The 15,567-nt window shown below is 47.7% G+C and overlaps 1 protein-coding gene across 2 annotated transcripts in view; it reads right to left on the reverse strand.

Moving 5' to 3' along the window:
* The window catches only part of USP22 (ubiquitin specific peptidase 22), an 87,168-nt gene extending 72,352 nt beyond the window's left edge, over positions 1-14,816 (reverse strand). For both annotated transcript variants that reach the window (XM_052679539.1, XM_052679538.1), the window contains exon 1: positions 14,615-14,816. In XM_052679539.1, the coding sequence (XP_052535499.1) occupies positions 14,615-14,740 (126 nt within the window). In that variant the 5' untranslated portion in view covers positions 14,741-14,816. The remainder of the gene's footprint in view (positions 1-14,614) is intronic.
* Between the last annotated feature and the right edge of the window lie 751 nt (positions 14,817-15,567).

Below are 15,567 nucleotides of genomic sequence, written 5' to 3' on the forward strand. Positions count from 1 at the left end.
GATGTTGTGGGTTCCCCCCCCTCAGAAGTTCCACACTAAGTAACCTACATTTATCAGCAGCATGAGGGCAAAATCCTAAATTGCTCTGGGTGACCTTAGATAGTGGACCAAAAAGCTATCCATTTCCCTTTTCATAGCCCTACAGCATCCCAGGGACAGAACAGCCCCTGGTGTGGATGCCCCCAGAATACTTACAAGGGACAGATGTGAGCAAGTAAAAGTGGTGACCTCTACTCTGTGATCCGTGTACAGCAGCATCTTCCAATTAGCCCAAATAACAATGTAGCCTCTAAATTATAGCCATAAATAGTAGGGGTAAGATATGTATCCTTGGGCATTTACAAAAGAAACATTCAAAGTGAGGTCACATTAGAAGAGCTTAACCTAGCTGAAGGAGTCTCTTAGAGGCAGCAGTGTCAGTCGCTAGCAAGTAAGAAGTAGCTCTCAAAATGTCTTTCAGAAAACTGTAAAGATATGGGGGCAGGAAAAGTTACACTGGGGCACTGTTCAATTCCCTTTTCAATTCCACCCAACCTACCTTAAAAGCATTCTGCCCTTCTCAGCCCCAACACCAAATACAGCTGCCCTCGAGGCACAACAGAAGCATGACGCCCATGACCAGAAGTTCACCCACCTCTTCACTCGTGCTCCACAGCAATGCATCTCACTGGACAACAGTCTTTCTCCCCCAAAGTCAGAACAGCCATAAACAAGGGGAAGGGAGGCTGACTGCATGTTCTACGGCACATGGCTACGCAATAAGACTCCTGAAATAATTTTCTCTGGTGAGCATATAGCCAACATATCTGGCAAGAAGCAACTTTAAGCATGTGTTGCTGTGACAGCACTGAATTATCACCCCAGTCTGCAGCAAGATTAACGCTTACAACCTTGGCACGAAGAGCAGCGTGCTCAGATAGCGCCAGGAGCAGCACTGCGGGATTGGACCTGAAAGGGAGAGCACACAGTAAGGGGTTAATAGCACACAATGCAGACATTTGCCTAAACTGTAAACAAACTGATAATTTTGAGGGAGAAAGCAGTGTACAGACGAAGAAGGCCATCAAGTGAAACTCCAGGTATGACAGGAGAAAGACACTGCCTATAACGGAGGATGCGCTCTAAAGAAGAGTTACAGAGGAGAGCAGCCCAACAGGCTTCTGGCTAACGCAGAAACATCTGAGCATCCAGACAAACCAACCTGACATGACGTTCACTGCTCCAAAAACTGCAGGCAATCTGTGCAGGGAAGCAACCACCGCGATGAGGAGCATTGCTCACACCTACCGGCTGCGTCTGTCGGACCTGTGTCCCGCAGCACCACTGCCATCACCTGCAAGCTACACGCAGAACAAAGCCAGCTCCGGCCTCACAGGAGGTCACAGAGCACATTACACCAAAACCAACAGCTCTACAGGCTGCTGCCCGGCAGACTCACAGCCCTCCACCCCTTTTTTCCAGCTAACGGACCACAAAAAGAAGAAACCTGACAACAAAGCTTCTTACTGGAAGTTTAATACAGAAAAAAATGCAAGGACGAGAAAAGCCATGAAGCTGAGGAAATCGTGGTGCCACCTCCTTCCTGCTTGTAGCCTCCTCATACTGAGACCTCCTTTTGCTCTGCAAAATTGGCAGAGCTGTAAAGCACACCTTCTGCTCTGTGATCTCATTTGAAAGACTTTCTCCTATGAAGAGATTCCACCAAGCATCAGCTACACCTACAGCGCAGATTTAGTTTGCTTCAAGAACAAGAAGAAATATAAAATATTAACACTGATAGAATTGATTTCACAGATTAAGTGTTCTAATCCCAAGATCTTAACTTGAAGAAAACACTGAAGCCCCAGAAGCGAAGCTGTATGACTCGCAGCATACGAACAGGTGAGGCTGTGGGATTCGATGCTGAGGAAAATCAGGACAAAAGGATTCAACCTGTTAAAAAATAAAGATACTTGAATATACAATTAGTACAAACTGGATACAGAAGTACGCTTACTGTGACAGGAACAGCCTGATGGCACCATATGTACCTCAAGTAGATACCACAGACCTCTGAACACTCAAATGAGAGGACATTCCAGTGAACTACATTATAAAATGTATTGAAAATTTTTAAGCAAATGATCATAATTCATCCCCTATCTTGCTAGGATGTTTAGATTCCATGCGATTTAAAGCATCACCATGTAACAATGTGGCAGAAACGTCCAGCAAAGAGGAGTAATCACTGAAGCAGACTGCTAATTGAAGTCAGCTTGGGATAATCTGCTTTGGAAAGGAATCAGGGAAGCACACCTAGAGCTCTGAATGCTGGCTTTCAATGATAAAATCAACACTATTAGATGGGAAGACCAAAGCTCATCTAAAGGCACAGCTCTGCACACAGTGCCCATGAGTTTCAGTCCTCTGGGGCAGAGCTGCACCCCTTCATCTTCACCTGCTCCAAAACACAACTTGATGAAGCACCACCTAATTCACAGCTTTCATGTGAACTGCACTCTCTGCTGCCATCTACAATCAACCACTCAAAGGAACAAAACCAGTCAAACCTCATCAATTCCAACAAAAACTTACTGCACTCCGTCTCCAACAGCAGGAGATGCTGTATAAGGAGAAGACATGAGGCAATGCTTTTTGTGGCCCATCTGCTTACAGCTCTCTCCTCCAGCACAGTGTCACTGGAGGGCAGGGCTGTCCATGCTGGGCCCATGGTACCACCACAGGTTGTGTTGCTTCGGTTTGTTTTTAATTCTCAAGGACTGCACGCTGTTCAGAGGAGATGAAAGCCTTTTTACATACTATTGTACTGAGTTTATTGGCTTATTTAGATCAGATACTTGAAGAAATCTGACAAAAATAAGCCCATGAGCCGTTATTTCTTTTTTCCCTCCCAAGCTGCAGGTCAGAATCTTGTGTTCTATCAACTGTGCAGTAAATGCCATCAGAGTAAAATCCAGGCTTGACAGCTATCTTGGGCTTGGATTAGAAGTGTCATCTGCATTAATGAGGCAATGAGACTAATGCCTGCTGGGGCAAGAGAATGATGAAGCATCAGGTAGTTTGCATCTCTGAGCTCCGCCAGAAAACATCTCCTGGTCAAGCAGCCATCAGTTAATAGGATTCTGCAAGGTGTTTCACACAGTTGCTACCCTCACCTGCACTAGACTGAAATCAAACGCATGTTCTTTCACAAAGAACACCTGCAGGTGAGGCTGTTCTGCTGCTGCTGGAAGACTGTGCTGTCCTGGAGCTCGTTCCCAAGTATGAACAGAGCCGCAGGGCTGAGTTGGAGCAGGCCTACCTACTGCAGCACCAGCTACAGATCACTCCATTTTTCTGCAGAACAACTTTCTGTGAGAACCAGAAATTCGCCTCAAAAAATGAAGCGATAAAAACTTCTGAAATCTTCCATTTTGAGCACGCTTAAAGCAGCTCCTCAGGTAGCAACATGAAGGTATTTTTAAAATAAAAAAGGAAATGTATCGGTGTTAACAAACTTTGTTTTCTAGGTAGACAGCAATATTTTTCAGTAGTGGATGAAAAAACAGGCAGCATGGTAGCAGCTCAACATTAAGTTACTGATCTGTCTGGCTGTACAAGCTGCAGAATGCAGCACTCAAACACAGGAAGGCAGCATAAAACTAGGAAGAAAAAAGAGGTGCTAACGTACTCAAAACACATCAAAAGCCAAATCCCATAGCAGGCATCTCAAAAGCAGAACCCAGGACTCCCCCAGCCCACCCAGGCTTTCCCAGCCCCAAAGGGACAAAGGCAGCACCAGCCCTGACCCTGCCCTGGTGGGGCTGTGGGTGCCCACACCTCTCCCTGACCCCAGGACGCACTGGGCTCTGTGCTGCTCCTGCTGCCTCCATCTGCCACAGTGATCCCCCAGGGCTGCAGCCAGCTGGCACCGTTTGGAACGGCCTTGGGGCTGCTCTAGACTGCACAAGGGAGTGGGCCAGAGGAAAGCCAGTACCATAAATAGCTAATTTACAATCCCATTATCCCATCCTCCTCAACTGTGCGCGGCACGAGCGAGCAACGTGCTCTGTGACCAGATAGTTTAAACAAAAATAATAATCACCATCATTATTCAAGGAAGTTAAAACATCTTAACAGGGTTTGATTATAAAGGATAAAATCTGAACTTAGAGGCAGGCCTGTTAAAGAGGGAAACAAGTGCTCATAACTTGATTACACAGAAAAACACTATTCATTTCATTAAATTAAATGTAATGCAAAAAGCAGATTTTCTGTAATAGCTGATCACAAATTACAGGCATCCTACACTCTCTGTCTGGTTCATTTATTTTTCACAAGGAAACTGGAGCAGGAGCAAATTATTTGCATACAGGAAAAAGTTCTCACGACTGCACAACATCACAGTAGTTTCACCTCTCCGACTCAGCACGTTAGCACACCCACAAAAGCAACCAAGCACAAAAGCTGGAAGTCAGAGAAGCACAGAAGGTGGGGTGGGAAGGGACCTCACAGCCCCTCCAGCCCCAGCCCACCACCAGCAGGCCGTCCCCACCAGCTCAGGCTGCCCAGGGCCCATTCACAGTCTCAGGCACCTCCAGGGATGGCGCGCATCAGCAATCCCAGAACCTTGGGTTCTCTCCCATCATTCCTCCCCTCCAGCTGCCAGCTGTGCAGCCTCCCATTCAACCCCACGCTGACACACAGCACATTCCTAAGCCAGATGAAATACTAAGAGAAACGGCTTTCTCCCCCCATCTTTATCTCTTGTCCTTTATGGTTCATGGCACTCTTGCACCAGCACGGTGTGACAGCAATAACACGCAGAGAGGTGCTGGTGATTCCTTACACTACTAGGGAAAGGCAGACCCACAGTCAAGGCACTGGAGTTTCTCAGCTGCCAATCTTCAGCAGTAAGCACAGAAAGCTCCGAACTTCCCATCTCTTGCTCCTCCACTGAGTCACTGAACCACAGAACATCCCGAGTTGGAAGGAACCCATAAGGATCATCCAGTCCAACTCTTGGCTCCGCACAACGCCAACCATAATCCAAACCCTGTGTCTGAGAGCACTGTCCAGACACTCCTCGAGTCAAATACTGCCTGGCTACTGCACATCCCTACCGTCTCTGAACGCCACTTTTTCCACTCAAACCATTTGCCAATTCCAGCACACAGTTGTGGCTCGCTAATACCAGCGGGTATCACTAGTTTTTACCCATTAACTCAAGCATTTAAAGTCAGTCAGATTTGCTAATTTACTTTTTTTCCTCCTTGCCAACACTTTTGTTTGGGTTTTTTTTGTTTGTTTGTTTTTTACCACTGCTCAAAACCTTGTTTGCAAAACAGCTCCAACTCAGAGGTACAATGTGCTTACAGAACTGAACGGCTTGCTTTACAACAAATTGCTGTAATACAGTCATTCTTCAGGCTACTGCTGAACTGGAGTTTCCAGCTGAATGCTTCTTCCACAGTCAGACTTCTGCAGAACACAGCCCTTCAAGGAAGACAAAACTCCACCTCCTGCTGCCCAAAATCTTTCAGGAAGGGCCTGAAAAAGCAGCACTCCAGTTATGACACGTTCCTGGGAATTCAGACCCATCATGATCTCTTCCCTTACGTTTCCTTTTAGCTAAATACTTAACCACGTGGATGGACAAAAACATTATTTAGCACCATAAAGTGAGCTCATTAATGCTCCACGTGCATTATTCATTTTTAAACTTGGCACTATTTCACAAATACACACTGCTACTCCATGTATTTATGAACTCTGGAAACACTCCACTGCACTTTGTGATTCAGGCCCCTTCAATTAGCAAACAAGTGATGGATAGCAACTCCTCTGCATGTGCAAATCTGAATCAATTCTGATAACTGAATCAATGCAGAAGCTGGAAAGAGATACAGACAGACGGAAAAGTGGATTTACTGGGGGCATCACAAACATTAAACATCACAAAGTCAAAAGTCACAGAATTACCACGTGACAACAAAAATCATTACAGGTATTAATACAGAATTCTCCTGGATGAAGTTTAAGATCAATTTCCCCATGGAACAGCCTTACAGTGACAGAAAAAAGCCTTGTTCCTCTTTACACACAGAACTTGTGGAACTACTTTTATTCCTTTGCCTGTTCTGCTTTCCACATCACTGTTAAGATCACCCCACCACCATGAGCACAAACTGCTATCAGGAATTAGCAAAGAATTAACACAACTCTTAAACATACCTAATAATTAACGGGGTGGGGGGAGTATCTACTAAGCAAGCATGACAAATCTGCAACGCACAAAAGCAACGGCTATGTGAGGATTTCACCCTGCTCAACAGCAGCCAAGCAGAATAGCAATAAAGCTCAAGAACAAAATTGGGCACTACTATGAGGATAACCCAGCACAGCAAGGCAAAGAAAAACATACAGCCTTAAGACAAATGCTGTGTTTGTCACCAGAGGGCACAGGGTCAGAAAAGCTCACCTAACACCAATGAGGTACTGGAATGAGTCAGCTATCTCAGCTGTCTTCACTTACAGAGTTGTCATACATCTGGCGCAAGGTAAATCTTTTATTTGGCAAGTTTATCCTAAAGAATGTCCTTTAAAAGCTAACTTGTGTGTAGGAAGACATCTGAATGCCTAGGAGGGGAAGGGGAAGAATGGCTTTTTGGTTTCAGGATTTTTTTCCCCATAGAAATGACTGCGATGCCAGCAAGAAAACGCAAAGACAAAGGTTATGGATGCTGCTTTCTCTATCTGCAGCAACAAACACTGCACTGTCAACTCATGCCTGCACTTCATAGAAAACCAAAGCAAAACGTACACATATGCCTTGACATTACATTCAGAAAGATAAATCTAAGTGTCTTTTTCTGTAGGGATTTGGCCTCAGATGCACATGCTGCTGAGTGAAACTGCAGTGCAATCGCAATGGATGGAACACGACGTCACATTGGTGTTTGATACCCCATCAACCACACCACCCAACTGTGCCCAATCATTACTGGGCCTTCTGTGGGGTTAGACAAAAGAATCGTTGTTATTTCTCATTTTGTAATTTTTAGAGTTACACATATTTCTTTCTAAATAGTGAATTGACATGTGCATGAACAAGAACAATTGCCTTAGCATACAGGGCCAAGAGCTGCACCGCAGCACTCCAGGCTAAAAGCATAACAAAAAATATGAGATTTTTCTAACAATCTCTTAAATGAAACCCAGATTAATCATCTCTACAATTTAATTCTACATAAACACATCTCGCTGAATAAATGCAAGTGGCAGCCAACCACCAGTGCACAGCAGCATGGCAGAGGAGCAGGGCTGGGCGTGGGGTGGCACACGAGCTCTTGTCGCACTCACCATGAAGGCAGCACCACGCTGAACCAGCTGCTCCTCACCACTGCTGATACTGCGAGGATGTTTAATAGGTTTGACATGTTCATTGCTGTCAGCATTTGTTACGGGACATCACAATTTGCCCTGGTCCCAGTATTTAAGCTAAAAAAGATACTGCATCCACTAAACACGTTGCAAACAACTTTTGGTTCCATGTCACCCTTCCTGCAGTGTCACCTTGCCCAGGACCCAATTTGTTCATTTGATGCCAGATTTAGCACACTGTGGACCTTCACAGGAGTGCTTCCCAGGGATGGGCTGGCATCGCCAACTGTGCACAAGACAGACAAGCAGAGTCACGTTAATTTCAAGCTCCATTAAGCACAGGAAAGGAAGAAGGCAAAAAAACCCCAAAACTTTACCAACTTGGAAAAGCAGCAGACACACAAAAAAAAGGGAATTTTGAAGCAGCGTTACAAATAACTGATGAGCTTTGAGAAAACCTCGACTAATGCTCTGCACAACTACATGGCTGCAAAAAGACTGAGTATTTGCTTTCTTTCAGACACAAAAGATTGTGAGGAGACAGACTGTTTGCTAATCTGTTACCTACTGATAAAGTGAATCTCAGGTTACTTTGAGTCAACTGGTGTCTGCTAACAGCTCACTTTGCTGATTATCAAATAGGCCTTGAAATAGATAAAAGTGAGTATTTTTCTAAAACAGGAGATACCATCACAGCACCAGGATGCCTTAGCACTGAGGCAAACCAGGCACCCCTCTGAAGCTGCTATACAAGTTGCACTAATGTGGTACCACTGCTTGGAAACGTGTTCTGAACCAGACAGAACGGAGGTTAACTTTGCAGTGACTCACTCCTACAGCATTGATTGCACTAGCAGCAAATGCAGCAAAGTTCTCTGAAATTAAGCAGGCTGTACATAAAGGACTGCCAAATCAATATGCAAAAGAATACAACTACCAAGATGCAGCTTTCAACCAGTCAGAACACATCTATCAGCTCCTAGAACTGCTTCTGCTACAGGAAGGTTCCCAACCCAGCCCTCTTGGGTAACATATGGCTCTCCCTACACTCCAGGGCTGCTTGCTGACAACACAGGCCAGGCTCACACAGCAAACCCTCGTGTCATCACAGCCTTTCCCTCGCTCAGCTCCACTGTCCATCAGTTAATAAGAGGCTGGAGATGGCTGCTCAAGGCACTTCTTGCTGTCTCCACATTCAGAGAGGCTCTAACAACGATGACTAATGTAACAATATATTTCTAGCTAGTCCAGCAAGACACACATGGGTCACCTTCAGAGTGCCTTTCCTGTGTTGCTACAACTGATAAATAAGCAAAATCTATATTTTCAATGCTGTCACACTTTCAATGCTGTCATGCATCAGAAATACCTGGAGAACTAAGAGTGAACCATGAACACACAAGAAGAAAAAAAAAAAAATAAAAATCAAGCAGCCATCAATCACAAGAAATGCAATGAATAGCTGGCAAGAGCTCTACGCCTACCCACCTACCAGGAAACAGGAGCAAGAAATCTCAGCCCCAAGTTAATCATGCAAAAACCAAGAAAAACCTATGGGTGCTAAGTGTAATATGAGAAACACAAGCATTACGACTGAGTTCACCTTCCTCTGGTTTAAAACAGATGAGCCATCACAAAGTTTACACTAACATTTATCACAGCATTGTTTTTGGTTCAGGATCCCCAGAGCATATCCCAAAGGAAACTTTGTTTGCTTAAAGATTCAAGGAGCAGTAAGTCAGAAGAAGCCACCAGCAGCAACTTGCACTGTGCACCTGCAGCATTCAGCCACTGCCTTGTTCCTCTGCTCACCAAGACAGAAAATCCTCAGAAGAAAGAAAGAGGGTAGAAGGTTCAGAAATGATTTGCAGTTCCAGTTTCACGTCAGTGCTACAGATTAAAGCCTGAAACAAAAATGAGGATATCAGCTAGCCTTTGTTTGGAGTTTAAAGCTTTGACGGCTTAAAATAAAGCTCAACAGATTGTCCAGCAACTCAAGCAAACCAATTCTGCTCTGCCTGCCTTCACACAATTAGCAGCCATTCTGGTTTTAGAGCTCTGAACATTTCAGGAGGCTTGTAGCAAATAAGATCACTGACTTCAGACAAATTTAAAGAGGTGCCACAATTACCCCCAGAAAAGCAACCTGGCTATCAGCAAACTTTTACTCCTAATATGGCTGCAGAAGGAAATACAAATTTCTCCACAAGGAAGTAGCCTTCATTTTCTTTGCTCTTTTGTCTCTCCATCCGTATTAAAAAGAAATAGAGAACTACTGTTCATTAGTCAGCCTCAATGATAGGGATCTCCATAACCTTTGTACCAGACTGCATGCGTTGATCCAAGAGCAAGAGAGACAAGTAAGGATTCTGTAAGTCCTGATGGTTCTGAAACCACAGCCCAAAAATATTATTCATTACCTCAGAGTTCATGGCACAAGACTGATCCCTAACCTTTGGCCAAGAAATCAACTATTTCTTTACACAAACATGGTGCAGGACACACAACAGGCATGAGCACCAGTAAGAGCAAGGACCTGTGTTACAGTCTTCTCCAAGGCCAGAGACATAAATGCAGCACAACACTGCCAGTCTGGCTTTGCTAACAGAATCCATGTGCGCAAACCTAATGCCTGGGTATCTCCCATACCACAGACTGCATCTTCACAGCAAGAGGAAAGAGAGCATTACCTTCAGCAGGTTTAAGGACCTTTTCACTCCTCAGACAGTTAAGAACTACAGAAGATTGTACAATTATGAGACCTGCTGAACAATGAAGACTGCAGTTGATTCTGACACTCCTTATGGGCCCTCAGGGAGAAGGCAGTCCCAGCAACACATGGCAAGAACATCCTTCCTGAGTGAACCATAGGTCACATGGGCAGCCAAAGTGAGTAGGCAGCTGAAAAAGAGCTTCTTGAATCCTGGATTCCTCTGTTAAATTCTCCATAGGATTTGTAATCCAGAAGTTTAGTGCGTATGCTAGAAGTATTAAAGAAAAATTAATAAGGACATTTTAGCTTAAGAAATCAAAATACTGAGTTTGAGAAGGCTGCACAGCTTAGTAAGGTTTCTTACCCACCTCTCAGCATTTGCCTAAACAACACTTCCCTGTTCCTGGACAGGTACGTGGGGCAAGGCTGCAAGGGGAAAGCAAGCACACCTCACCTGGCACTCAGTGGGAAGTCCCAGCACCAGCTCACCCTCTGAACATGAGGTCATCTTAGCAAGAACGTAATGCAGCACCATACTTGCTATTGAAAATATGACACAGCATTTATTTGATAAGAGAGATTTTTTTTCCCCCTCAAACATTTTTAAAAAAAAAAAAAAAGAACCAAATTTCAGATTCCAGCAACTATGAGTTAACTCTCAATGAATTATTAGAAGGACGCACACAAAGTCAGAAGTGCACACACGTGAATGAGGAAGAGATCTATAGACAGTTCATCACCTACATTCAAAAGTGTTTCTTCAAATCTGGCAGCATCAATAGCCTGGAGAGCCCATGCAAACAGAGAATAATGGAAGAACAAGAGAAGCTCTAAAATGTAAGGAAAGAACCTGGAACACACCCACCATCAAGGAGAGCAGAGAAGACAACCCAGACAGCCCATTATTCTTGGATCTGCTGTCAGAAGAACAGAACAAACATTCTGACACTTCAGACAGGACCCTGTGCCTATCACAACTGCCCATGACCACCAGACCTCTCATGTCATCGAGCACCTTCTCAGAGCAGTGACAGCAAGAACCATTCAGAACCAGGCAGAGAGCTTTCCTCCGAGGTATGTGGTACAGCAGGACAGAACTGAACTGTAAATGCAGCAGCCCTTCAAGTGCTGAAGCCATTACTTACTAACTCCAAGACAACGATGCATCTACACATCCAAACGTGCTCTGATGGAGAGCTGAAACTGTTCAGCACTGCAAAACCGATTTTTCTCATCTGCAATTGTAAAGGAATAAGCAAAACTTTTGAAGTGTGATGCTACAGACAAAAAGGGAAATGCTGATCCAAAAGGGCTGGCAGTAAGTCTTCTTAGCATCTTCTGTCTGGTCCATAACTCCTGCATGGGAAGTAGTGGTGTCGCATTTACCTAAGTAACGCTATGAGAGGTCCTTAAGCACGAGGTATTTTCTGCACCAAAATACTCAAGGTAAAGCTTGTGACCTCCAGAAGGTGATGGCAAAGCTTGTATTCATGTATCCATTCAGTGCATTATCTCACAAATAAAACAAATTGAGTCACTGGTCAAAGCCCCAAAGCCAAGATGACCAACCTCAATTTTCTGCCACTTTACATGAGTGCCGAGAGCTGGCTCTAGCTCCTAATCACCATTACCACAATTTCAACACCTGTTCTTCAGACTTCTTCCTCTAGCCCTTCTCCTATTCCACGCCTCAAACAACACAATGCTTCCCTCAGGCTTTACCAGCAGCAGCACGTTTGCACTACAGCAAATCTCTGCCTACAGCAGCACAACTGCTGCGCTCATTCGCCCCGGCCACAGCACAGAAAGCTACAGCTCAACCCCTGGAAGGAGGCAGAACAACACTTTGGAAGCTGAAATCCCACTGCTGACAACGCTTTGGAAACAAACATACCCGCAAATCCTTCACCAGAATTCCAGCATTAACAAAGGTATACTCATAATTACCTCTTCCTTCTGATTGGGAATTCAGATATAGGTACAGGAAATGGCTTTCCAACTACAAACAGCGCTTTGCAGCTATTTTATTAAAAACTCTGGATGTGAAGAACGCTGAACTGAGGGCTGCAGCTCCTAAAAGGTTATTCTCAGGAAAGGTACGTATTAAAAACAAATAGCAAGCAGCAAGAAGTGTCAAAATGGTCTTCCAAAGCATAATGCAGTAAGCGGTGTAAGCGAAACAGGAGCAGCGGACACTTTCTGCCCCCTGCAGTTCCTACTGCTATCTGGATTTTTAAGACAGCCCTAGGAGGGATGGAACATTAGCAACCCAGAGACCCAACAATTTAACATCTGGCTCCCAAGCACCAACAGCCAAAACGGTTGGGTTTGCTTGTTGTTTTACAGCTAGGTTCATCTGAATAACAGTGAAATTAATCAATGCTTCCATTAATGATCAACTGCATATTGTGAACGTTTGCTGTGCCAAATGAAGGATGCAACTGTCCCTGGGTTTTGCAACAGAAAATGAGAATTACCTTCTACCAAACCTTTATTTGACCTCATTGCTTTGATTAGAGCTAAGAATGAGAATTCTCACCAAGAAATATTTGGTACCCTCACCACACCAGGGCTGTGCTCCCTAATACACGCGCACTGTGTGAATGTATACAGAGAGACAAATATGATCTTATGTAAAGGACAGTGGGTTATTTTCTAGTTACCACATTACGTGCCCAAAACCAGAAAATGCTGCTATGAAGTTTGATGCATAAAATACGTATGGGATAAACATGGAGAGCAAAGAAAAATTCCACAGGGGAAGGTTTCACATCCGTGTATAGGAGATAAGCACCATAGTCGTTCATATACTTCCTTCTACCTTTATGAACATAGGAACTTATCCCAAATCCAAGCACACAAAACACTTCCCTGTATGTGATGATTACTCCCACACATCTCCGGTTGGCCGAACTCAGAATCCAACTACTTTCAGACTGGAAATCTGCTTAAAAACAAAAGGCATTTTTAGCACGTATCTGGGAAAGGGATGCTTTTGATGAGATGATTTTGCAACCATCCTGTTCTGCCTTATGACCCTGCCTGTCCAAAGGGGTGAAGCTGGGAACACAGATTGATTACAATGAGCATTTATTGCCAGCTGTTTTTTGAGCAATAAGAAGCGCATCACTAGTGATAGATTTCAGCAGAAACCAAACTAACAGCAGACCAGGGCTGTAAAGGATGCTCCTCATTCAAAATAATGAAAGCTAAAGTGTTCACCTTGCTGATGAATTTTGGGTTTCCTGCTCCAATATAACACAACCCTATTTCTCTGTGACACTTTTTTACCTCGCTCTTTCTTTTCTTCTGCAGCACTTGTACGCATTCTCCTCTATTTAAGCCCTAAGTATCTTGTCCCACAAAGCCATCTGTATGCTGACACACCAAAGGTTAAATAAAACCAAATTCTGACTAACATACCTCACGACACTGGCTTGCAGCCGGTTAGCTCTGCAGAACACAACTTCAGCTGTACGTTGCAGGGCTCTCAAACAAGGGACTAACTTTGAAACTTCTCTTCAGCGATTCCATTTCCCACCCCCCTTTAAGTAAAACACCGCAAGATGGGATTCCCCGGGCACACACAGCAGGCGGCTCAGCCCCGCAGCCCAACGCACACCTCCAGCTCTTTGAGAGCTGCCCACAGCCCGGCAGGCCGTCCCAGACCGCAGTTCAGCCGCGCCGTCTCTTGCAGTCCCCTCCTCGGCCATTAACATCACCAGCCACAGAAATCTGCAAAGTCACTTGTTAGTACGAACTAGTTGGACGGCAACGGAGGGCAGCGGGAGGCTTCGGTTGGGCTCCTGGGCAGTGCGTTCACACGGCCGGGCCGGGTTTGCCGCACACAGGTGGGACGGGCACGTCTGCCCTCACCGCGGCGGATTGCGGCGCTGCGCAGCGCGTGCCCCGAGCGCTCGCACCCCCGGCTCGCTCCTTATCCCCCCTCCGCGCCCTACGCCCTCTCAGTTCCTCCTCTACCCCCCTCCCCCCCCAACCCTCCAACAATCCCATTTTGCAACCGGATGACCACCGATCTTCAAAAAAAAAGAAAAAGCAACCTATATTATATAGATGTATGTAAATAAACACCAGAAATGCCTCCCTCAACTCCCCCCCGCCTCTCTCAGCCATTGTGCCTCCTTCCCCCACTCCTCCCTGCGGCACAAAGCCCCGCCGCGGGCCGGGCCGTGCCCATCGCCCCGGGGCTCTCCCCTCCCCCCCCCCTCTCTTTCCCCTCCCCTCCCCGCAGCCTCCGCCGTGTTCCGGGAAAAGGGCTCCGCACCTCCGGGGGGCGGCGGCGCTGCGGAACGGCCCCGGGAGGGGGAAGGCGGCGCAGGGCAGGTGGCGGCGCGCGGCCCCAGCGCCGTGCCCGCACCGAGCCGTGCCCGCACCGCGCCGTGCCCGCACCGCGGGGCACCCACGGCCGCCTCCTCCTCCCACCCCCGCGACCGCGTGCCTGGAACCGCGGGCCCGAGGAGAGGAAAGGAGAGGAGAGGAAGGGAGTGCAGGGGGGTTGGATGGGGCCGCCCCCGGTACCTTGCGCTTCCTGGTCTCGGCCGAACCGCTCCACACGAAGCACTGGTAAATGGCCCTCAGGTTCTGCTTCCAGTTCTCCACCTTGAAGCCGGTCACATGGCAGCACCCGGCCGCCGGCGGACTCATGTCAGACCCCCCCACATCAATCCTCTCGCCGACGGGCCGGGCCGGCGGGCAGCTTGCCGGCCCCTTCCCCCCCTCGGCGGCGGCGGCCGCGCGGGCGCGGGCACGGCACGGGGCGGCCGCGCGCCCCCCCCAGGCACCCCACCCTCCCTCCCTGCCGCCGCCACCGCCCTCAGGGGCTGCGGCCCCTCCTCACGCCGCCTCCCGCCGCCGCCTCCGTTCCCGCGGGCTGCCGGGCGGGCGGCAGGCACATAGAGCCCCCGGCTCCGAACAAAGCGCGGCGGTGGAGGCGGCGGGCGGGCAGCGCTCCCCTCCCTCTCTCCCTGCCTCGCACACAAAGATGGGGCTCTCTCTGAGGCGGAGGAGGAGGAGGAGGCGGCGGCTGAGAGCGGCCGCTGCCGCCCCCGGAGTGGCCGCCGCTCCCTTCTACCTCATAGAAGCGGAAGGGAAGGAAGGGGGGTGGGCCTGGAAGCGGCGGCGGCGGCCCCGGTGCGAACGGAGCGCGTGTGTGGGGAAGGGGCGAGTCTCCGCCCGCCGCCGCTCCCTCTCCCCAGCCGGCCGCCCGCTCGGCTCCTGTCTCTTTAAACCTCTCCCCCCCGCCTCCTTCGCCGTCTCCTTCCTCCTCCTCTTCTCTTCCCGCACTCCCCCCCTCCGCCCGCCGTGTGCGATGGTCCGAGCCGCTAACTCAACCCAGCCCGCCGGGCCCGGAGTGGGACAGACCAACGGGGAAGGGGCGGTAGGCGCACCCCCGCTCTGCCCCGCCGCCCGCGAGGAGGGAGCCGGAGAGGGAGGGAAGGAATGCTGCGATTGGCTCGCTCGCCTGTCGCTCC

Source organism: Tympanuchus pallidicinctus, unplaced genomic scaffold, assembly GCF_026119805.1.
Source record: "Tympanuchus pallidicinctus isolate F22 unplaced genomic scaffold, pur_lepc_1.0 scaffold18, whole genome shotgun sequence".
Lineage (NCBI taxonomy): Eukaryota > Metazoa > Chordata > Aves > Galliformes > Phasianidae > Tympanuchus > Tympanuchus pallidicinctus.